Here is a 23,175-nt window from a genome sequence, read left to right as displayed (position 1 = left end):
CTGTCATAAAAATCATATTTTCAAGGGTCATAAATCATTTTTGACAGAAGCTCTCTCATAAAGACTACTGCCGTTGACGTACGCTCCAGCGGCCAATAGGGCGTCTATGTATTTATTATGTCTATGTGAGCAGTGGGCTGAGCCCTTAGTGCAACTCGCAACCGAACCGCAAGATGTCGCTAAAAAATACACACTGCACCTTTAATGGCCTTCCGATATTATCCTTGTTTTCGCATGGGCCCGGTTGCAGTCACTTGCAGTCTGTAGCCACTCCGAAGTCCAAAGTCTTTTGCATTTTGCAACGGGTGAATCTCCAGTTGTCGCTGGTGATTGTCGTTTGAACCTTTCTGGATCCACCTCCAACATCCTCACACACAATATAGCCTAATAGCCGAGACTTCTTTATGTGTACAGATGTGACGTAATGACGCAAAGACAAGCTCAAATTTCCCGCGGAAATCCACCAGTACCACTGGATTTAAAAACATTATTAAACAAGCTTACCGTTCTGAATCGAGCTAAGGCAAGCAGATAGTTTTGAACACTGGCTGGATATGTACTTGCTCAAATTTATTTTGGATAATTTTTGACCCAAAAAAGCTACAGACTGCAGCTTTAATGTAGACAAGTTGCCAATAAATGCGCAAGTGACAATGTTAATTGTTTAAAAAAAATGTAACTTTTTAATTGGAATTTAAATCACAATTTTGACATAATTTCAGACCCACTTTCCAGATAAGTAGGCCACATTTTTGGAACATACAGCTCAAATTTTAAGTAGGAGCTGTAAATTCACAAATCAAACTAGCCACCTGTAATTAAACCATTAAATCGCTCTGTTGCCTCATTAACTGCAAGGTGTATAATAAATACATTTATTTTATTTAATCTACATATCCTCAGAGAAAAGTCTTCCGGATTTAAAGCGTCTAGGCACACTAAGAATACCAGAAGCTATTTCCAGTCGGTCATAGGACTGTACTCCAAGGAATCCATCTTGATATTAGGGAAGCTCTTTTGGTTGTTCATTTAAACGGCGTCTCATTTCTTCAGCATGGGCCTTGCTGCGTTCCCTCTTTGTGTGATACTGTGTGGACAAATAGAAAGACAAATTATTTAGCCCAAGACAACTAGATAAGTCTGAGCATTCATTTTTCAAGCTTCACTTGAACAATTCCACAAATCTATTGATTTTAAGTCCTCAGGTAAAATGATTTCTATTTGTACACTGAAAATAGTTTAATTTACAGTTGGAAATTAACATATGTTTATTCATTCCCATCATGGATAATCTGATCTGAATGGATAAGCATACCTATTGAATTGTTCACACCTAATATCAACTCTTTCCCTTCCAGCATTTCTTTTTACTTTTATTAAAGTTGCTAGCCGGAACTAGCCTGGCTAACGCCAGACCCAATTCTCGTTGAGACTTGGGTCTGGGAACCACATGTACATTTTCTCGTATTTGAGACGTGGTTTACGAATGCCCGGCGCCGTTTATTGGGTGCTAAGAATGTCTATCAAATGCGCCTGTACGTATGGTGCGTTCAAGTCATCTCGTATAGATCGTATTTATGAGTTGAACGCACTTGAACGCCACCACAATGTCGTAAATACCAGTGGGGAGCTCGGGATTTTCTCTAAGCCCCGATCTTTCCGAGTTGTGGGCGTGTCACTGAGAAACATGGCGGAACACCACAATACTTAAATATTATGCAGTGATATTGTCAAGGTTTTCTATTTACAGCGCAGTTAAGCTAATTGCTTGCACAGAATATGATGGCATTATAATATAACAATGCAACATGTAACGATAAAGTTGGCAGTGGCTTCATAAATTAATTAAAAACATTAAAAAACAAAGTACATCTGATGCACATTTCTTTGTTCTTCATTTTCTAGAACAAGAGTTTAAGAACCTTACTCTATTTTTGTGTAATTAAAGGAGAACTCCGGCGCAAAATGAACCTTTGGTCTAATAAAACATTGGTACCTAGTCAACCGTTCTCTGAGATTTGTTTTCATGATAATCGAATGTAAAGAGTTTTATCTCTAAAAACTGTTTAGCGTAAAACGCTAGTAATGGGGGCATATAATAAGTAAAAAGAAATCGCTAGTTAATACCACTAACAAGGCTCAAAATAGCCCCACACGAACACAGTAACATAATGAGGGTCCCTACATGCAAAACGAAGCATTGAGAACTTTGTAAGTGTACAGACCGTTTAATAAGAAGATAAAGATAAAGACAGTCCACTTCGTGTATACAGACAGGAGCCATCTTTGGAAAACAGTCTCAACTAATCAAACCACAAACGCCATTCATACAGTTCAGAAGTTCACTGAACTTCATACAGTTCAGCTCACTTAGCACGTCGTTCGTGGTTTGATTAGTCGAGACCGTTTTCCAAAGATGGCTCCTGTCTGTATACACGAATTGGACTGTCTTTATCTTTATTTTCTTATTAAACGGTCTGTACACTTACAAAGTTCTCAATGCTTCGTTTTGCATGTAGGGACCCTCAAATATGTTACTGTGTTCGTGTGGGGCTATTTTGAGCCTTTTTAGTGGTATTAACTAGCGATTTCTTTTTACTTGTTAAATGCCCCCATTACTAGCGTTATACAGTTTTTAGAGATAAAACTCTTTACATTCGATTATCATGAAAACAAATCTCAGAGAACGGTTGACTAGGTGCCAATGTTTTATTAGAACAAAGGTTCATTTTGCGCCGGAGTTCTCCTTTAATTAAGAGAAAGAACTCCGCTATCTTACTCCGACGAAAGTGACTTGAACGCGCATGCCGTCGTAAACACGACTTCCCACCTGGTACGTACAAACTTCCCAGGAGGACTTGAACGCATCAGTAGCTCATAGCCAATCGTTTCAATTATACCAGATGACGTATGCAGAGCGACAGAAATTAGACAATGAAGCAGACGATGGCCGATGGGTCAGAGATTTATGTGTACACGATGGTGTGTATCTAACGGCCGTTTCACACCACATCCGTGAGCGGTGCGTATGTTAATCAATGAGTGCATTCACACCGGGAGCAGGAGGAGCGCGTGAGCGTTGAGCAGGAGCGTCGCGTGAGCAGCAGTAAAGCGGGGGTTTCGGCGTCCAATCTGTTTTTGCTGCACTTCTCCACGCTCAATTAAAGTGAAAGCACACTTTTGATGGACAAAAATAAATATGATTTCACACAAAAAGTGCCCAAAACGCACAGAATAAGCATGTCTAGTGAGTTTTAACAAGAACTTGAGTAGGCAAATAAAAGAAAATAAAGACTCTAAAATATTTATAGAAGATTTAGGCTACCCGGTAAAAACTTGTTTTTAATTATTCAGTTTGGGTGAAAGTTGTGTAGGCCTATTATATATATATATATAAAAAACTAAAGTAAACTAGCCAGAAAATATTATATATAAGCGTTCTTTTAGTTTATGTAACACAGCTACAGCTAGCACAACCCAAATCAAACCCGAGTGTGTGGTTTATTTGTGTGTTTTGTTTTTTATCCGCGGAGTTACAGTCTTGTAAACATATCGAAAGTATGAGTGAAACTAGTTTGGAGACATTTTCTGAGTTGTTTTGTTGTTTAACATTTAACTTATATGCGAATGTTGTACACCACAACATTACAAACTTTCAAGACTATCAATGTTATAAAATGACCAGCTTCTAAAAACAAATGTATAGTTGTCTTTGTAAAGAATTGCTCGCTTATTATGTAGCTTTGGAGCCGCTGCTGTGACACTGTACAAACGCTTCCAGTGTGAATACTCTCGTGCAGCTGCAGTGACGATGTAGTTACGCTGACGCGCTGCTCAAGTGCCGCTCACGCTTGCGGTGTGAAACCTATGTGTGAAACGACCAGGCTGCATCGAAAGGTAACTTCGCGTCTGCTGCCATGTTGGATCCATAAGTATAAACAAACTGCTTCGGTGTCTCGCATAGAGGTCGTCATCGTCTTGCTGCTCCCTCCCCGTTCTGTGATTGGTTCCCTAAATGAGGCGAAAATCTGGACCATGGTATCCATACTGCCTTTCAGCGTGAATAAAATCGTGCTGCGGGAAGGCAGCATGGGGAAACCCAGACTAAGCCGGAACCAGCATTTTTGATCATTTTCACAAGACATTCATGGCCCATCAAATATTTTGTGAATATGTAAACCCATTTATGTATGGGTTTATAATGTAAAGTCCATATAAAAAAAAAAAGCCTCTGCTTTTAAACAAATAAATATATTGTAGGGCTGTGAAACGATTAATCGGGATTAATCGCATCCAAAATAAAAGTTTGTTTTTACATAATATGTGTGTAGACTTTGTATAATTATTTTGTATATATGAATACACAAACATGCATACATATTTAAGAAAAAAAAGTGTTATTTATATATAAAATATGTATATATAATATAAATCATATACAAATATATATACAGTATACATGGAAATATTTCTTAAATATACATGCATATGTGTGTAATTATATATACAAAGTAATTATACACAGTCTACACAGTACACACATATATTATGTATACCCGAACGGTAACACTTTACTTGAAGGGGTGTGCATAAGACTGACATGACACCTTCATAATCATGACATGACATGTCATAAATATAAAGGAGGTTTCATGCATGTTTATGACAACTGTTATTGAGCGTCATTCGCTCAATTATGACATTTTTAATGCAAATATGACATTGTTTGAGATGTCTTGGTAATGACACCTTGACATAAACCAATACATCATAACCTGTCAGTTTCTTTGTCAAGACAACTTGACATTACTAAGACAACACAACCTGTCATAAATATGTCATAAACATGACATAGCAGATTAATTATCAAACTTAATAAGCCACTTAGCTTTATGGGTTAACATTACATTAAATTGTCCGGTAGTTGGTTTTGACATTGGCTGTCATGAGGACATTATAACATTTTAATGACAAATTCAATTTACCACTGTAGTTGAGGTCAAGAAAAATATTCACGACACAGTTATAATAGCCTCATGACAGCCAATGTCAAATCCAACCACATGACAGTTTAATGTAATGTTAACCCATAAAGCTAAGTGGTTTCTTAAGTTTGATAATTAATCTGAAAGGTCATTTTTATGACATATTTATGACAATTTATGTTGTCTTGGTAAAGTCAAGTTGTCATGACCAAGACACTGACAGGTTATGATGTATTGGTTTATGTCAAGTTGTCATAGCAAAGACATCTCAAACAATGTCATATTTGCATTCAAAATGTCATAATTGAGCGAATGACACTTAATGACAGTTGTCATAAACATGCATAAACCCTCCTTCATATTCATGACATGTGTCATGTCATGATTATGAAGGTGTCATGTCAGTCTTATGCATACCCCTTCAAGTAAAGTGTTACCAAACAAGCTTTTATTTTGGGGCCCTAAGCAAAACCACCCTTTGGGGCCCCCACAAAATCATCTAAAAAAAACTATTACAGTGCTAATTAAAATCGATTTTCAACATTTATTGCAGTGTTGTTCCTATTTGCAGTACATTTGTGCATTCTGCATAAAATTTGGCACTTGACATTACGATTTACTGAATCATTTAAAACAAAGAATTGCTTGAAGCCGCCATTTGATGGAGACCTCCAAGCAATATCTTGGTTGCTTTGACTGTAGTGTCAAGAGGTTTGTGTCACCGTATTTTATCTAGTCTGTATGCGTGCACTGATCAATGATTTTGGTTAGTTTGAATGTGAATAAAGGCATAAATAGCGATCTGGTCATCACACAAACTGATCATATCAGAAGATTATATTTTGATGTCTTTTCAAAGCCTTTATGTCCTTTTTGGAGCTTGACATTTTTGTGTCTTGTTGACCTTATTGACAAAAACAGCTGTTTCTTTCTTCAAATATATTCTTTTGTGTTTTGCAGAAGAAAGAAAACCAGTTTAGGACGGCATGATGATAATTGAAGACAATTTTCAGTTTTCACTCAACTCTTTTTAAATCACCTAAAATATACAGTAAACAATACAGACTAAACAATTTCATAAGAGGTAGGATTAACACACATTCACTCATCTAAACATAGAAACGCATTCATTAATTAATTTTTGTTAGCAATTAGTAATGCAGTGTATTACCTGGTGTAAATGAGGTATTTTATCTAAAGTGATTTTTAGTGTATAGAAGGTTTTCAGTATGTGTTCTCAAACCAATGATCTATGCTCAAACAATAAAGCAACAGGAACTCATAATGAACACAATGCTGTCCTCACCTCTTTCTTGAGACAATCACGCATTGCACGGTCCATATCATTACATGTGCCAAAGAACCTGAGGACGTTATGCTGAAGGCAGAGAAATTTATTAATTACTTGCATGCCTGTTTTCAAATAAAAAAAGATGTTTTGGACTTTTTTTTAAATTAGTACACAGGTTTTATAACAGATTATCTGAAGACAGAAAACATGAGATATACCCAGAATAAATGGTACAATCCACAAATGCATACAGACATGTTAAATGTTTAAAGTGTACTTGCAAAAGTGTTTTTAAAGTATAATACAGGTTTAAAAAAGTAGTTTACTCAACAACAACAAAAAACAATATTACCGGTATGCTATTGTTTACTTACCCTCATATCTTACCTGTATGACTTTCTTCCAAAGAACACAAAAGGAGTTATTATGGTGTTGAAATTCTTCAGATGTCCTCCTTTTTCAGTCCACAGAAGAAAATCATACAGGTTTGGAATGATAAGAGGTTAAAGGTAAATGATGACAGATTTCTTTTCTTTTTTTTTTGGTTGTCTGCATTCACAAAATTATTATTCAAATGACAGTTAATCACTGAATCATCTGTGGATTGTACATTTGAGGAAAAGGCATGTTTGCATGAGTAGATTTCCAAACCTCTTTGTGGCACTGTTTGAGAAGTGTTATAAACTGATTGCACTCGTCAGTATGCAGATGGGGTGACAGGTCCGGATGCATCCTGAGTTAAGGCTGTATGTCTTAAACTGTGACACCACTTGCCCTGTGGGTGACTATCATGGTTAAAGCAAGGCCACCGTGAAGAACAGGAAAAAATAAAGAGTAAATGCCTAAAACGTTTCACAGTACTGCATTTAAAGCATTTCAAGCATTTTGGAGAAGTTCTCATAGTTCTTCATAGTCCTTCTATGGATTTATGCTGTCCATTCATGTAATCCCAGATTCTATGATGGTGTGGGGACTAATGGTCAAGGGATAGTTCACCCAAAAATTAGCCCATGATTTACTCACCCTCAAGTCATCCTAGGTGTATATGACATTCTTCTTTCAGACGAATACAATTGGAGTTATATATAAAATGTCCTGGCTCTTCCAAGCTCTATAATGGCAGTGAATGGCTTTATATTTTTTGAAGTCCATCAAAGCACATCCATCCATGATAAAAGTGCTCCACATGGCTTTGGTGGGTTAATAAAGACCTTCTGAAGTGAAGCGATGCGTTCGTGTAAGAAAAATATCCATATTTGAAACTTTATCGACTAAAATAACTAGCTTCCGGCAGACGGCCGTACGCATCGATTTACAGCAAGAGTAATAACACTTGACCTGACGCACAACGTAATGACGAATGCGGAAGCGCAGAGGATAGAGCAAAACAAAACAGCAGTCACGAATCACGACAATTTTTAAAGAGAAATGTCGGAGGAGCTTGAGTTTGTTGCCCATCCCTGTTTGTTTGAACCACGAGAGGCGTCAAAGCTTACGCTACTCCTACGTCATACATCGTCAAGTGTTACTCTTTTGGCGTAAGTCGACTTGAGTAGGCCGCCTGCCGGAAGCTAGTTATTTTAGTCGATAAAGTTTTAAATATGGATATTTTTCTTGCACGAGCGCATCGCTTTCACTTCGTGAGTAAATCATGGGCTCATTTTAATTTTTGGATGAACTTTCCCTTTAAGACTTTTTCACAGTACTAGCCTATACAAACAAAATGTAAAGAATAGTTCCCCCCAAAATGAATTCAGAAGACTTGGATTAATCAGTTAAATTTATACGGATAACTTTTACAATGTCTTTGTACATTTTGATGTGTAAACGTTTTGGTTGCATGGACTTTCAATGGACGGACAAAAATGATCAGAGAAAATTAAATATATCCTCATTTGTGTTCTGTAGTTGAATGGAAATCATGTGGGTTTTAGAACATGAATGCAAGTAGTTGACAGAATTTGTCTTTTTGGGTGAGTTATCCCATTAATCCAAATTCACTCAAACATATTTGAAAACAGAAAATGTGTATTGTGCATTATCCATTAACAAGGCTAAAACTGACAAACTTCTGTAAATCAGTCAAACTGGCTCAGTTATCTGCGAATGCTGATACACTAAAAATAGTATATAGGTTGATTATAAAATAAAATAAAATCAAAACAGAAAAGCAATTTGACATGACATTAAGGATACTAAAGCCTCCCCATCCCATCCCATCACTCATTCTAAAATCCTCTGAAATCTGGGACACTTACCTGCAACAGAAGAGAAACAATGTATTAGTATTAATCCACTTAATAGTCTTTTTGTTTATTTTATACACTCTTTTTACATTTATTATAAAAATAAAAGATAAAAGTGGCATACACAGGACCATTGGTTACTAAAACTTTACACTTTCTGCCATGTTCGACAGAAGCTCTGAACAACAACACATTTCAAACGGAAGCCCTAAAGTAATTTTGGCCTTAAATATATGTAAAATATAAAGTCATTTATTTTTTCTAGCTGTGTGATTTCATAATTAGTCCCATATAGGGTTAAGCACCTGTTGCCATAAGCGATTATGTTTTATTACTAATTTTGAAACTAAGATCACTGGAATGTTTCTTCATTGGAAGGGCATTTGATACAAAGGCAAAGAATGTGAAGTTAGATCATAGAAATAAGGGATTTTTAATCAGTTTTAATTTCCTTAAATTCAGTTTTAATTTCCCATAAGCACAGCAGTCATCTCAGAAATCACATTAAATTATCAAATAAAGCTTTGGTGGGACAAAATGCATTCATTTTCATATTCATAATATTTTCAATGCAGGAAAACCCTGCAAGAGGCTGTAATGGGACACAACAGTTTGTGACGTGCTATTCATCATTATGACCACAAGATGGCCACAGATGCCCGTTCTATTGTTTTGTAACTATATACTGCTAAAATCTTTTATAAAATATCTAATTTTCATAAAGTTACATTTTTAAACAACTTTCTCCTCATCTGTACATTGGAACAACAAAAACATTTTATATAAAAATAATTATTATTATTTTTCATTATTATTACCAGTTGGTTTGGGTTTTTTTTTCACTACTTCAGTTTCCTTGTAACTCCCAAAGAATTCTCCACTGTTATAGATGTTATTCTTAGGGGAGCTTGTAATACTTCTACAGGACACTATTAAAACACCAAAACCTTCACCTGTTCCTTTAGATCTGTTTGAAATCCCAGTCAATTTTTATCTCATCCTTAATAACATTGGCGTTACAGTTGATTCAGAAAGTATTCAGACCTCTTCCTTTTTTCACATTGTGTTGCTATGTTATATAGCCTTTAAGCTATTTAAAATATTTTTAAATTCACAAATCCGGATGGTGCATGGTGTATAGATTGATGTGAAAATAAATAATTTAAAGCACTGTAGCACAAGGCTGCAACAAAAAAAAACGTGAAAAAGGATCTGAACACCTGAATCCTCTAGGTCTCTTGTAACAATTACATATGTCGTACATTATTGTATTGGGATAACTTTTTGACTGGAAAAGGTGTGGACATTGTCCTATACTTATACATATAAGAATATAATATTATAATATACAGTACATATAATAATACATGTATACATTGTTGTCTTATACATTTTCTTATCGGGATAACTAATAACGTAAGGGAAGTGTAACGTTAGGCTAATTAAAGTTTACACAGTCATCATTTTAAATTATTTTGTTTAATGTTGTTTCACTTTATACTTTTATACCTGGTGCTTTACGGTGTTATCTTTACATATGTGTTTTTCTGTATTGTTCCCCGTTATTTAAAAAAAAAAAGAGCCAACTAGTTAACGCTACATGGGTAGAAGCAGACAGTCAGTTAGCTAGCCTACACGTTGTAGTAATTGACTGTCTAACAGTGTACACAATATTATTAAATAATATAAACTCACCAATAGCCTTACAGACGGTTCATCTGACAACAGAAGCTGAATTGATAGCTCTGCAAATCAATGATGACTTCGATTCAGTTGTTTGTAGATCGTGAAGGGCAGCACAGTTCAAGTGTTTACAGTGACATTGATCGACACTCAAATAACAAAGAATCAGATATGTATTTTTTTGCTCAGCGGTCTCACGGAGATGTCAGATATTTACTTGATAATGCAATAAACACCCTTAAAACCCTCACTTTTCAACTAATCATTATGTTATATATGTGGTGCCCTATGTTATGCATTGCATTGCGTTCCCTACTCCGGAAAAAGTATTTTGACTTACAGCCATGGAAACCAATCAAGCACTTCGTTCTCATCCCTGCCGACCAATCAAAATAAATAGTAACTAAAAGACTTTTATTTCCTTGCGGACGCGCAAAATCCAAAATCTCACGACCTCTGCTGCCAAGTTGTAATGAGCTTAATACAAACATACCTATGTTTGTCTTAAATAAAAAAACATTAACATTCATATATATATATATATATATATATATATATATATATATATATATATATATATATATATATGAATGTTAATGTTTTTTATTTATATATATATATATATATATATATATATATATATATATATATATATATATATATATATATTGTTTTTAAGAAATATAATTATTGTATAATATAACTATACAATATAATGATACAATAATGATAATGCTACAATAAAAATAATATTACTAACATATTTAAATGCTTTCTAATGTCAATAATACAAATCTGAACGTTTAGACTGCTTCAATAACAAATCTATGAATTGTTAGGCAGTTTGATCAGAACGATAACCTGTGGACAATTTTATATTTATTTAAAATTTTAACCTACCAACAAAAACAGTTAATGCAACATAACGATGAGCCAAATAATGTAACTTATGCTTTATCTGTTCAAAATGCATTCATATTTTAGTAGTGCCGCAGAGAATGACGGGACATGTAACGTTAGTTTAGTTGCACAATAAAGACGGTAATGGTAGTATCCCATTTAATGATTTTGAAATAAAATGTTTTAAATAATAAATTATTATTTAATGTTAATGATGTATCTCACCTCACAGAAGCTAATGACATGTTCCACTATCATCTGGTTAAACAAAAAGTGTTTTCTGACAAGCTTCAGCGTTGTTCTTTCTGAACATAACACTAAATGCGCACAAATTAAACTGTCTCGTCAATATTCGCAATTACTCGTAAATACGATCATTAAGACATGACTTGAACGCACTCCGTAGTTTTGTTGCACATGACTTTTATGCCTTTACTGTCTATGCTTGTATGTCACTACCCGCCCGCTGTTGACCGGAACTTCCGGTTCAGATATCAGTTTGATTTCTGGCGGTTTGTTTTGAACGTCTAAAAACGCAAAATATATGATGATAAGTTATATTAACTTTTAACGGAAAAAAAAACTTTTGTCCACACAATGGACGCACAAGCCAGATCTGTTTTATATCGGATAATCCGGAGAATACCAAACAGAAATATAGAAAACCTTCTGAAGAGATGGAATTGTTTATCAGCAGATCAGCTGCGCGCTCTGGATTACACGAGACCCAAATGGATGATAGTGGAACATGTCATTAGCTTCTGTGAGGTGAGATACATCATTAACATTAAATAATAATTTATTATTTAAAACATTTTATTTCAAAATCATTAAATGGGATACTACCGTTACCGTCTTTATTTTTCCATACTTGAAGAAAACAACGATTCAAGATTAAAATGTCAAAGTAACCCATTTGACCTAACAACAGTTAACCCAAACGCAGTAACGTTTAGACAGATTTGATGAAAGCTGTAATTTACACCTTTCATAAAATCTGTCTTACGTTAAGTTACTGCGTTTGAGTTAGGTCAAATGTTTTATCATAAAGGCCAGAAAGGTGTGTTTTTTTCAATATCCAGCATAGTAACGTTAAGGATTTAGTAAGTGGTAAATAGTCATCCAGCAGACTATAGAATTTGCATAACGGTATTTTGAAACTTGTCATGAATTAAAAAATGAAAGAGGGGGGGGGCGATATGCAACAACACTTTGGACTATGTTTCTAATTAAATATGGCTTGTTGGGACAGAACGTAGAGGTAGATTTACATCAGCGTAAATAAATGATTGTGTAAATCTCTCTCTCTCTCTCTCTCTCTCTCTCTCTCTCTCTCTCTCTCTCTCTCTCTCTCTCTCTCTCTCTCTCTCTCTCTCTCGTAGGAGAGCAGACTTAGCCTGAAGCACGTCACTAATTTGGAAATGATCTGTGAGTGGAATGCCCTATTTTATTTGTTTTCTTTAAACGTGTATTAAAATTTAAATGTAAATAATCCCAGGCCCCATATCTGAATTTGAATTCCCTCATTAGATCGTATAGAAAATCCTGATCAAGGCATCTGGCACGCATGTCAGCTTACTGAGGCACAAGGTAAGGGGGGTTTATGTATGCATTTCATTAGCCGCTTTCCGACCAAGTAGTTAAATTGATTTGATTTTGAAGGAATGCACAATGAGCCCAGTTTGGTACATGTTAAGTATATGGTTGTTTTGACTACTTTAGATATATAAATCATTGTCTGAAATAGTTCCTCTTACTTTTCTCTACAGATGATGCAGTTTGTGTAGAGCTGACACAGTTTAAAGAGCAGTTTAAAGCACATTTGCATGGGGTCATTCGACATGTAATTACACAACTTCACTTGGCATTTAAGCTTTCAAATCCAACTCAACTTTTTCAGTTTAACAATTCAAAATGACATAACACTCAGTAGTCGTATTGACTAAAATCTTTTGATTTTACTTTTCAAGATTTCCATTAAGATGAAGAAACATGAGGATGAGGCTATATGGATTCGGATTGCCTGGGGAGACAACTTCAGCAAACCCAACCACCTTAAGCCAACTTATGTTGTGCACCACCTACACACTTCCTATGTGTTTATATCCAACCTCATGGCCAAACACAAGATCCTTCTATGTCAGGTGACTTTTGATCTATCTCCATTTTGCTTCCTTTACTGTCTTATTTGGTGTGAGATACTGTTTTAGGATAACTTATTTTAATTTATAGTGTATAACCAGATGCCGATGCAACTTGATACTTGAAAGATTTGATAATTATAATTTTCCCACCCAAAAAAAAGTCAAATCTCAATTGTGTTTATTTATTTTCCTAGGCATTAGTAATAGCCACAAAACATGGCTCTATAAAGGATGGCCTCCTGAGCACCAAGAGTCTCACTGCAATGAGGGACTTGCTTCTGAGACGTTATCAGCAGGTAACCTATCGACTGGCAGCTTGTGGGCAAATTCAGCATATCAGTCTTTCTGAAAGATTGATTAGATTTATCAGGCATTATCCGATATAATCTGAGCATTCTCTGCTCAAAACTCATGTGATTATCAAATAAATACTGGGATAAAAGTTCATAGTTCGGATATAAACACTGATATCTACGGTAGTGATCAAAAAAGAGCAAATCACCTTTTGAAAGTAACTTGGCGCTTCAAAATAGATTTGTATGAATTACATCGTTACATCACTAGGTGGTACCAAGTGACTTTTTAAAATATTTATTTGTCATTAAATCATTCAAGAGATTAGTTCAAAAAGGTTCATCCAGCAATGAAACAAGTGAAGTCTTAATGAGTCATTCAATCATTCATTCACTGATTTAAAAAATAAAATAAAAATCATTCAAATTCATTCATTTTTAAATAGACTTCAGCAATAAAAAAATTTTCAGAACCTCTAGTAAATTGTTATTTTGTTTAAGTATCATGATCTCTATTTGAAACAAAAAAATGGTGATTCTCAAATTATCCAGAATCGTGCTGCTCTAACCACATGCATGCATATGGAGGGTGATAGTTTCCGATCATAAGTGGGCAGCTCTGACAGCATTCACACCTGGCATAACCATGTGCCTCCTATGCTATTTACATTCGGATCAAGAGACCCTCTCACTCAATATCATTGTCTGGTGGACACAACAATTATGTCACTATTGGATTTTGTTCTCAAATTGAAATGAAACATTTTGAATCATATTGTTTTTGATTTTTCAAAGTAAGATTGACATTTCTTACAGATTGAAGAGTGATATTTTTTTACATAAAGACTAAACTTATTTGATAAGTACTGATTTTTGTTGTTGTTTTTACACTTATAGGTTTTTCCAAATGCTCATTCAAGGCTCCTACAAGAAAGAAAAACTCTCCCATCACGTATGTACATGTTTTTATGTTTATTTCTTTTACATGCACAAAAATCAGAACAATACATATGTACAATCTCTGGCAATGTATACAGTTTTGTTACTTATGTTATGTTTTGCCAAGGTTAAATAAATGACAGTGCTTTTTAAAAAACATTTAATTGTGAATTCCAAATATTTTGCTAAATTAAAAAGTAATGTGTATAGGGACATCCTTGCTTTATCTGACCAGAAATGGGCATCTTCCCTACAGGTCAGTAGAGCTTTTTGGAGACGAGGCAACAACGAATTGAGATATCAACAAAAATGCTAGGGAAAACATGCAGCAATTTGCAATGAGATCTTTAGGATTCACCTTAACAGGATATTGAACCAAGGCATACACCAAAAGCACACTAGTTTATAACCAGAATGTAATAATCTAGTCAAAGATCTAAATCTTACATTTTTTAATTTTCTTGATGATCCATATTAAAGGGATAGTTCACCCCAAAATGAAAATTCTGTCAGTAATTACTCACTCTCATGTTGTTCCAACCCCGTAAGACTTTCGTTCATCTTCGGAACACAAATTAAGATATTTTTGATTAAATGTGAGAGCTGGATCACTCCTCCATAGGCTTCTAAGGAATTGAAACTTGCCAGCCCAGAAAAGTTTTTAAAGACATCGTTAAAATAGTCCAAAAGACTACAGTGGCTCAATCTTATGTTTATCAAGCGATGAGAATACTTTTTGTGCGCAAAAAAAAAATAAAAAAATAGCGACTTTATTCAACTATGAATTTCCTTCTCTGTTGGCCTCGAGTTAGTTCACGTAGTGTAACAGCGCAGCGCTTCTGTGTTGTACATCACACGTAGGCTCACTATTGGCTGACGCTGGTCATGTGTGTGATGCGTGTGACGATGTAAATTAGATGTAAAATTACATTAGTGAGATGTACAACAGCGAGACTATACAATCAATCCGTAGCTAAATCTGAATGAATTCAGTCTCTGTTTTGTACGGAGCCTCTAAAGGGACGTGGTGGTGGAAACAATTTGGGATGGGAGGATTATTAATATTTTTAAAATCTTTTGCTTTCCCTCGCAAAACTTTTGCATTCCCCCGAGAAACTTTGCGTTCCCCTGCAAAACTTTTGAGTTCCCTCACAAAGATATTTGCGTTCCCACACAAAAACTGTTGTGAGCTCGGACAGACACTTCCTGTTTAATGTCGCTGGCAGTGTTTCAGACATGAGTGTATGTTAACAATGGAGCGTTTCGTAGTGTTTGAACTTGGACTCAAAAGAAATGCAGTCAGAGTGCTTCAAGGAGTTCAGTAAAGTTGACAATATATTCACAGATTCGAACTTCCCGGATCAATAACTCGTGAGCTAAACGTTGTTAAAACACAAATGACACATATTTACAATCATAGTAATGCAGACAATGAGCTGCAACCCAATTTTCCTAAAAACGAGCTTTATAATATAAATTGATCTCTATGAGTAGGCGGCTTAGAGACAAGTCCGAAGCGACCGTCTGCAAAGTGCAATATAGCCCAAAAAACTTGACTACAAAAGTAGTCATTAACTTTAATTTTACACACCAGTAAGACCTTCGTTCATCTTCGGAACACAAATGAAGATATTTTTTATTAAATCTGAGAGGTGGATCACTGCTACATAGGCTGCCTAAGGGAATGAAACTTGACGGCCCAGAAAGTCATTAAAGAAAATGTTTAAATATTCCATGTGCCTACAGTGGCTCAACTATAAGTTTATCAAGCGACGAGACTACTTTTTGTGCGAAAAAAAAACATAAATAACGACTTTATTCGACTATTCCATTACTTCCTTGTGGGCCTGAGACGAGAGTTGAAGAGATTTCCAGAACGCATGCGCGAGAACTGAGAAGAGGACGTTCTTCTTCTACTACTTCTTGTTCAGTTCTCGCGCATGCGTCGTGGAAATCTCTTGAACTCTCGTCTCAGGCCCACAAGGAAGTAATGGAATAGTCGAATAAAGTCGTTATTTATGGGGGTTTTTTCGCACAAAAAGTAGTCTCGTCGCTTGATAAACTTATAGTTGAGCCACTGTAGGCACATGGAATATTTAAACATTTTCTTTAATGACTTTCTGGGCCGTCAAGTTTCATTCCCTTGGGCAGCCTATGTAGCAGTGATCCACCTCTCAGATTTAATCAAAAATATCTTCATTTGTGTTCCGAAGATGAACGAAGGTCTTATGGGGTTGGTACAGCATTGGGGTGAGTAATTAATTACTTAATTTTCATTTTTGGGTGAACTAACCCTTTAAATTAAAACGGTGTTTACAAAGTGAAGCACTAAATATAAAGGCAGTTAATAACAGCAGCAGTAAAAGATTGTTTTTTAGTCACTGTACTCAGTGGTTTTCAGCGAATGCTTGTGCACTAATGCATCATTTTTCCTGTCCTTTTAATCAAGCCTGTTTGTTTTCAGTCTTTCTATATTTTATCAATTATCCTTAAAATTCAATTAATTTTAAATAAAAAATAAATGAATTATATATTTGAGATGTTTTTGGTTTATATCTTCACATCTGAACAACATGTCTGTGTAAATTTGTTTTAACAAAAATTGTGTTAAAACATATGTTGGATATAATTTTTAATTAATTTTACATTAATCATGGATGTCAACTTGCCATCAGCAATTATTATTAAAAACAAAGCAAATATTGATAATAGTAAAACTCAATGTGTGGCTTTTGCACTTTTTAAAGTACACTTTTACACATAAATACCCTTGTGGCAAGCAGGACGAGGCCGAGGGACGTGAGAGAACGGCGCGAGGCCGGTGGCGTGAGTGATAATGAACGACACCTGTGAGACGCACCGGTCTCGCATCTCTCACGTCCCTCGGCCTCGTCCTGCTCGCCACAACCCTGATTTAGGGTTTTATTTAGTTATAATAAACAAAAAATCGAATTGAATTTTTATCCGATTAATCGAAAAAATAATCGTCCGATTAATCGATTATCGAAATAATCGTTAGTTGCAGCCCTAGAATACAGAGCAGTCTGAAACACTGCCAGCGACTAGTGATGTACCGATGTGAAAATTGTGGGCGATACTGATAACCGATATTAATATTGCTGTTATGGCCGATACCGATATTTACCGATGTCGATATCGATACATATTGCAATATAAAAACAATTTCACCAGATGACTTGAATAGCTCTATTTGGAAAGAATGAATCATTCTAGAATGACTGGGGTGGTTTTGTCATTGAGTAAATCTGCATAGAAACTAATATTAATAGAATGTTAACTAATGTAGTTAACTAGACTTTAATAAATGGAACCTTATTGCAAAGTGTTTCTGATTTATGTCTCTTGAGTTCAGTGTTGGACAGATCAGTTGTTTTAACCATTCATTAAAGTGAATCGGTTCAAAGGAGTCATTAGTTCGCGAATCGGAGGTGTCATTAACGGACCACGGCACACGTTGTGTGATTATCCAGGCAATTTAGGACATCGCACAAGATTTGTCTCAACGCAGAAAACATTTCATCACTAAATAGATTTTTTTTTTGTTCATTGAAAGTGTGGTTTGTCATCTGAATGTGTGAAAAGCTTTTCAGAGTTGTGAATTGTGCTAAAATAACGTTGCCTTTATTTTAACACAATTCACAACCAGTGGTAGTTCAGAAAAAAAAAAAACTTCGGTCTTCCGACCTTTTACCATCGTGTATTCTAAAAGATATTCAGTCAACTCAATTCATTAATATGCGCGAGGGAGGGAGAGAGCAAAAAAGTTTGAAGACGGTGAGAGTGTGCGGGCGCGTGACCAGGGCTTTCACTCTCTCTGCTCGTTCTCTCAGTTAAACAAGCGCAGCAGTCAGTCATCTACATCACTCACCGGTCAAATAAGGCTTTGGCGGGACAAAAATATGCCTAAAGGCCTGTTCAAACCGGGACGAATTTCGCGCGCGATATTCGCCGACGTTTAACGCCTCGTGACTAAACAAAGGGCGCCAATGTGAGTGTGCACACCGACACGAAAAACGCCACGTGTAAAAGCGTCATTTTTTTAAAAACGCCTCGGGTTCGTTTTTTTAGTTTGACGCGCCGCGTCAAAAACTATCCGACCAATGAGATTGGCGCTTTTGCTCACGTGTCTGGAGCTTCTGAAGTTACAGTAAAACACAACTTGGGGGCGCTCAAACACAAAACGGTCTTGCCGAGCACACATACGTAACGGCGAAGAAGATATACGCCAAGTAGCGTCTACACTGCCGGGAAGAAATAAGACGAGGAAGATGCAAGGCAAGATGAATGTAGAGCTGCTGGTCTTGTTGGTGTCGGAACATAAAGAACTATATGACAAACGCGACAGCGACTACAAAAATCTTGATAAAAGAGAATGTTATGGAGTGGTATTGCAGAGCAAATGGGCGCCATCTAATGTCAGGGAATGAATTTGCATGTTCACTCGGCTCATCGTCAGCGAAAATCGCTTGGGTGTGAACACAAAAAACGCGTTGAAAAACGCTGCCGAATAACGCGCGCCGATATTCGTCACGGTGTGTACGAGCCTTAAGGCTGACAGAAAACAGCGCGCAAGTTCCAGTCTTTTTGCGCTTGATGTTTAAACTGACAGGACTTGTGCTCGTAATGTATGCGCTCATGCAAAAACAACAAACATCCCCGCCACCACACTTACATCTACACACACGTCAAATACACAGGAATGATTATCGGCCTGTTCACATCGGCCCTATTTTGACATAGGAACGATACCGATGTGTAAAAAATTTATTTTATATCAGCGGCCGATATATCGTGACGTGCACCACTGAGCGACATTAAACAGGAAGTGTCTGTCCGAGCTCACAACAGTCTTTCCGTGGGAACACAAACGTTTTGCGAGGGAACGCAAACGTTTTTTGGGGGAACGCAAAAGTTTTATTTTTTATTCTCCCATCCCAAATTTTTTTCCACCACCTACGACTTCAGTAGTGTTCTTAATGTTGAGTTGCAAACATTTTCATTTGAATTCATAACAGTTCTATGCTATGCTGTTGTAAAATATGTACAATGGGTGAATAGTAGACTTACTTGCCCACCGCGGCACAGCCCCCCACCATCGTTTTGATTTTTTTAATAGTAATAAAAAATCATTTACTTCAGTTAAAAGCTGAACATTTTCTCACTGTCACATCCCTAGTGAATAAGCATGATATATCCTTCAACTTAATTATAAATAATCTATATGCCGTTTTGTTATTTTTTTTGCTGGTCTTTTTACAGACCCCTGTATTGGAAAGGAACACAAGGACCATGAAGAGATAAGACATCAGATGGCCTGTGAGGCGTTTGGACACGGCGCTACACCAAAGCTAGAAACCGCTGTGTATAGAGTGAGTGTGTAAACCTCTGATCTCACATAACCACCTTTAGATTGAATATCAGTTGTTTGTATCATATAATTACATATATTTCATTTAAATTAAAGGTGCAGTAAGCGATTCCTTTGAGAAAGGGTGTTGATATTTGAAATCACCAAAACACACACCCCTATCTTCATAGCTCCGCCCCCCAAATTCACAAACACGCTATGCAATACAGGCACCTCCCCTCTAATGAGTGTATACCCCCCTAACTGCTGATTGGCTACAAGTGGTGCCTTTGGTGCTCGGTCTGATCCACTTTCAACAGCGTTTTTCAGAAATCGCTTACTGCACCTTTAACCACATGTACACCTAAACAAGCTTTTTGACATTTATAAATGTGCTTTAGTACATGAATCCTCTGTTTTCTCTCAGCTTGAGACAAGGTACAAAGGAAATGGCAACTACACCCTCAGTGACAAAGAGGAGTTCTTCAGAGGGGTGGTCAGGTTCTCAAGCAGCAGTCTGTTAGAGTCCTTGCGCCACTGTGTTGCTTCAGGTGAGGAATCAAAACCCTTTCCTTTGACTGAAGTCAAAATCAAGTCTCTTGAGGACAGGGAGAATATAAACATAAAACTCATTTGATAGTCGTTTCGAGCTGTTACTTGAAAATTGTCCATCACCAAGGTGTAGTTACAAGCATTGTCTGGCATTGCCCATGCTTCTCAGTCATACACAAACTTTAGAACCTAGTTACTTGTTTTCTCCTTCACTGCAATCAATAAAGTATTTATTTAATATTTATTTTGGCAGGCATGGCTGAAGGTCCTGTCACTCCGCTGTTGTCTGCCATCACTCAGAGGGGAAGGAATTATTTTGTTATCACAGACAAAGGCCCTGGTGTTTCCAGCCAAGCATCATCACAGAGAGCCTGATGACAATTGACGTTGCTGAGGAAAATCAGTTCAACTAGGATGTGCATACATGAGAATATATTGTGCCACCTGCATCCTGCAAAGATGAGAACGTTAGAGAAGGCATTTGTGTAGTCTTGGCGTCATCAGTATTGTCCCCTAATCTGATCCAGCAGGGAGAAATCATTTTGTATTTTTTTTTTTTTTTTTTTTACAATTAACCTCTATATATAACCCATATATAGCAAATATAGCATGTATTATTTTTAGTGTCATTTTAGCATTGTTTTAAATAAAGTTTAAAAAAAAAGAAAATTGTAATAACAGTTATTTTTAATATACCTATCTGAATTTAGTCCTTTTCAAGCTGTGTAATGTGCAATTGCACAAAAAAAAGTTGTAGAAATTTGTACAAAATCAGACTTTAACCTTCTTTCATGCACATGCAATCAGGCAGTCAATATTGTATGAAAGGATTCAATGATAAATGTTGAAAATGGAAATTCAAATTTCATTAACACTTGCAATTTTGGGTTACGCTTTATATTAAGGTATCCTTGTTACAGTGTAATTATACATTTAAGTTCTGAGTAATATTAATTAGTTAGAAAAAGGGGTTGGTTTAGGGTTAGTTGCATGTAATTATGCACAATTTATTATTAATACAGCAAGAACATGTAACATGTAACAAGGTCACTGTAAAATGAAGTTACCCATTGTGTCTTAGATCCTTACAAAAAAACATCTTTCCTTTACAATGCCATACAGTCATCATTGCTAAAATAAAACCGGTAACTTGTTTTTGAAATCATATTTGTCACTGTCTTCCATGTAAGAGTAGAGAAAATGTGTTGAAAATACGCTATAAACCTGTTAACACAATTTTGGTCTTAAAGAGATAATCCATCCCAAAATAAAAATTCTCATATATGACTTTATTCAGAAATTACTTTTTTTTTCCAGAAAATTAGCCCATCTCTGTCAGTCCATATAATGCAAGTGGATATTGTAACTCAAAGGTTGTCGCTTCAGAAACCACTAAAAGCAATCATGATGGTAAGTCATACCACTAGTGGATGAATTCATGTCTTCTGAAGCAAAACAATCAGTGTGTGATGAAAATAATATTTTAAACTTCTGTAACTATAAACCATTTTTTTTCTGGCCAACTTTCATAAGCACGTTCATGAGTTCACGCTTGACATAAACGTCAACAAGTTGTCAAGCTTGCACATGACATGGTGGTCCTCTGCTTCCCTTACTTCTCGTATGATCTTTGCAACATGGTAATGTAATGCTTGCAACGCTCTTATGAATGTGCAAATGACATGCTAGAAGCATTTTTTAATTTAAAACAGTATTGTTCTTACACATTGTTCTTTCAGGCCTCTGACGCAGTAAAATGTGACGTACATATCTCCAAAATGCTGCAGTAAAATGGTTTTATATGAGTTGATCATACTGTATGGGACGTCCCCTATAAAAACTGACCATTCGTTTTTTTCTACTTATTAAAAATTAGGTCTTTATAGGCCTCTGAAGTAGAACAATATGACATATCCAAAAAGCTGCAGTAAAATGGTTTGATATGAGTTGTGCATACTATATGGGACGTCCCCTATTGAAACTGACTATTACTTTTTACTTATTAGAAATTAGGTTGTTATGGGCCTCTGAAGTAGTAAAATGTGACATTTCTCCAAAATGCTGCAGTAAAATGGTTTGATATGATGTGTGCATACTGTATGGGACGTCCCCTATAAAAACTGACCATTAGATTTTTCTACTTATTAGAAATGAGGTTTTTGTATGTGTATAAAGTATTCACATGAGGTATGCATATAGTATGGGACGTCCCCTAAAAGAACTGGCCATTGTTTTTTTCTACTTTAAGTATGAATAATGTGACATATCTCCAAAACGCTGCATCAGCAAACCGCTCACCCACACATTGCCATACACGCTTTCTGCCATCTGCCCTGTACAGTGAAAACCGGGATTCATCTGTGAAGAGAACACCTCTCCAAAGTGCCAGACGCCATTGAATGTGAGAATTTGCCCACTCAAGTCGGTTACGACGACGAACTGCAGTCAGGTCGAGACCCCAATGAGGACGACGAGCATGCAGATGACCTTCCCTGAGACGGTTTCTGACAGTTTGTGCATAAATTCTTTGTTTATGCAAACCGATTGTTGCAGCAGCTGTCCGGGTGGCTGGTCTCAGGCGATCTTGGAGGTGAAGATGCTGGATGTGGAGGTCCTGGGCTGGTGTGGTTACATGTGGTCTGCGGATGTTCTGCCAAATTCTCTGAAACGCCTTTGGAGACGGCTTATGGTAGAGAAATGAACATTCAATTCACGGGCAACAGCTCTGGTGGACATTCTTGCAGTCAGCATGAATGAATGTGTTTGGGATGCTC

The 23,175-nt window shown here is 36.3% G+C and overlaps 2 protein-coding genes across 3 annotated transcripts; one reads left to right on the top strand and one right to left on the bottom strand.

Annotated features, from left to right (window-relative positions):
* Positions 1 to 668: 668 nt before the first annotated feature.
* On the bottom strand, positions 669 to 10,529 carry cmc2 (C-x(9)-C motif containing 2). 2 transcript variants are annotated; one of them, XM_056233271.1, is made up of 4 exons: positions 10,218 to 10,529; positions 6,928 to 7,061; positions 6,292 to 6,363; positions 669 to 1,087 (listed from the first exon to the last, which is right to left on the bottom strand). In XM_056233271.1, exons 2-4 carry the CDS (start codon positions 7,006 to 7,008, stop codon positions 1,004 to 1,006), a joined length of 237 nt encoding a protein of 78 aa, XP_056089246.1. In that variant the 5' UTR covers positions 7,009 to 7,061; positions 10,218 to 10,529; the 3' UTR covers positions 669 to 1,003. The 2 variants fall into 2 exon arrangements, with proteins under 2 accessions (XP_056089246.1, XP_056089247.1); XM_056233272.1 differs by having other exon boundaries at positions 6,928 to 7,051.
* A 1,068-nt stretch (positions 10,530 to 11,597) lies between these two features.
* Positions 11,598 to 21,684, top strand: cenpn (centromere protein N). The gene is made up of 10 exons (XM_056233269.1): positions 11,598 to 11,873; positions 12,488 to 12,533; positions 12,636 to 12,695; positions 12,875 to 12,948; positions 13,076 to 13,249; positions 13,444 to 13,545; positions 14,440 to 14,494; positions 19,762 to 19,871; positions 20,277 to 20,400; positions 20,655 to 21,684. Exons 1-10 carry the CDS (start codon positions 11,703 to 11,705, stop codon positions 20,774 to 20,776), a joined length of 1,038 nt encoding a protein of 345 aa, XP_056089244.1. The 5' UTR covers positions 11,598 to 11,702; the 3' UTR covers positions 20,777 to 21,684.
* The last annotated feature ends 1,491 nt before the right edge of the window (positions 21,685 to 23,175 follow it).

Source organism: Rhinichthys klamathensis, unplaced genomic scaffold (assembly GCF_029890125.1).
Source record: "Rhinichthys klamathensis goyatoka isolate OS25496 unplaced genomic scaffold, OSU_Roscu_1.1 h1tg000365l_1, whole genome shotgun sequence".
NCBI classification, from domain to species: domain Eukaryota; kingdom Metazoa; phylum Chordata; class Actinopteri; order Cypriniformes; family Leuciscidae; genus Rhinichthys; species Rhinichthys klamathensis.
Note: the sequence above shows the minus strand (reverse complement) of the source record. Positions and strands in the feature narration are given on the sequence as shown.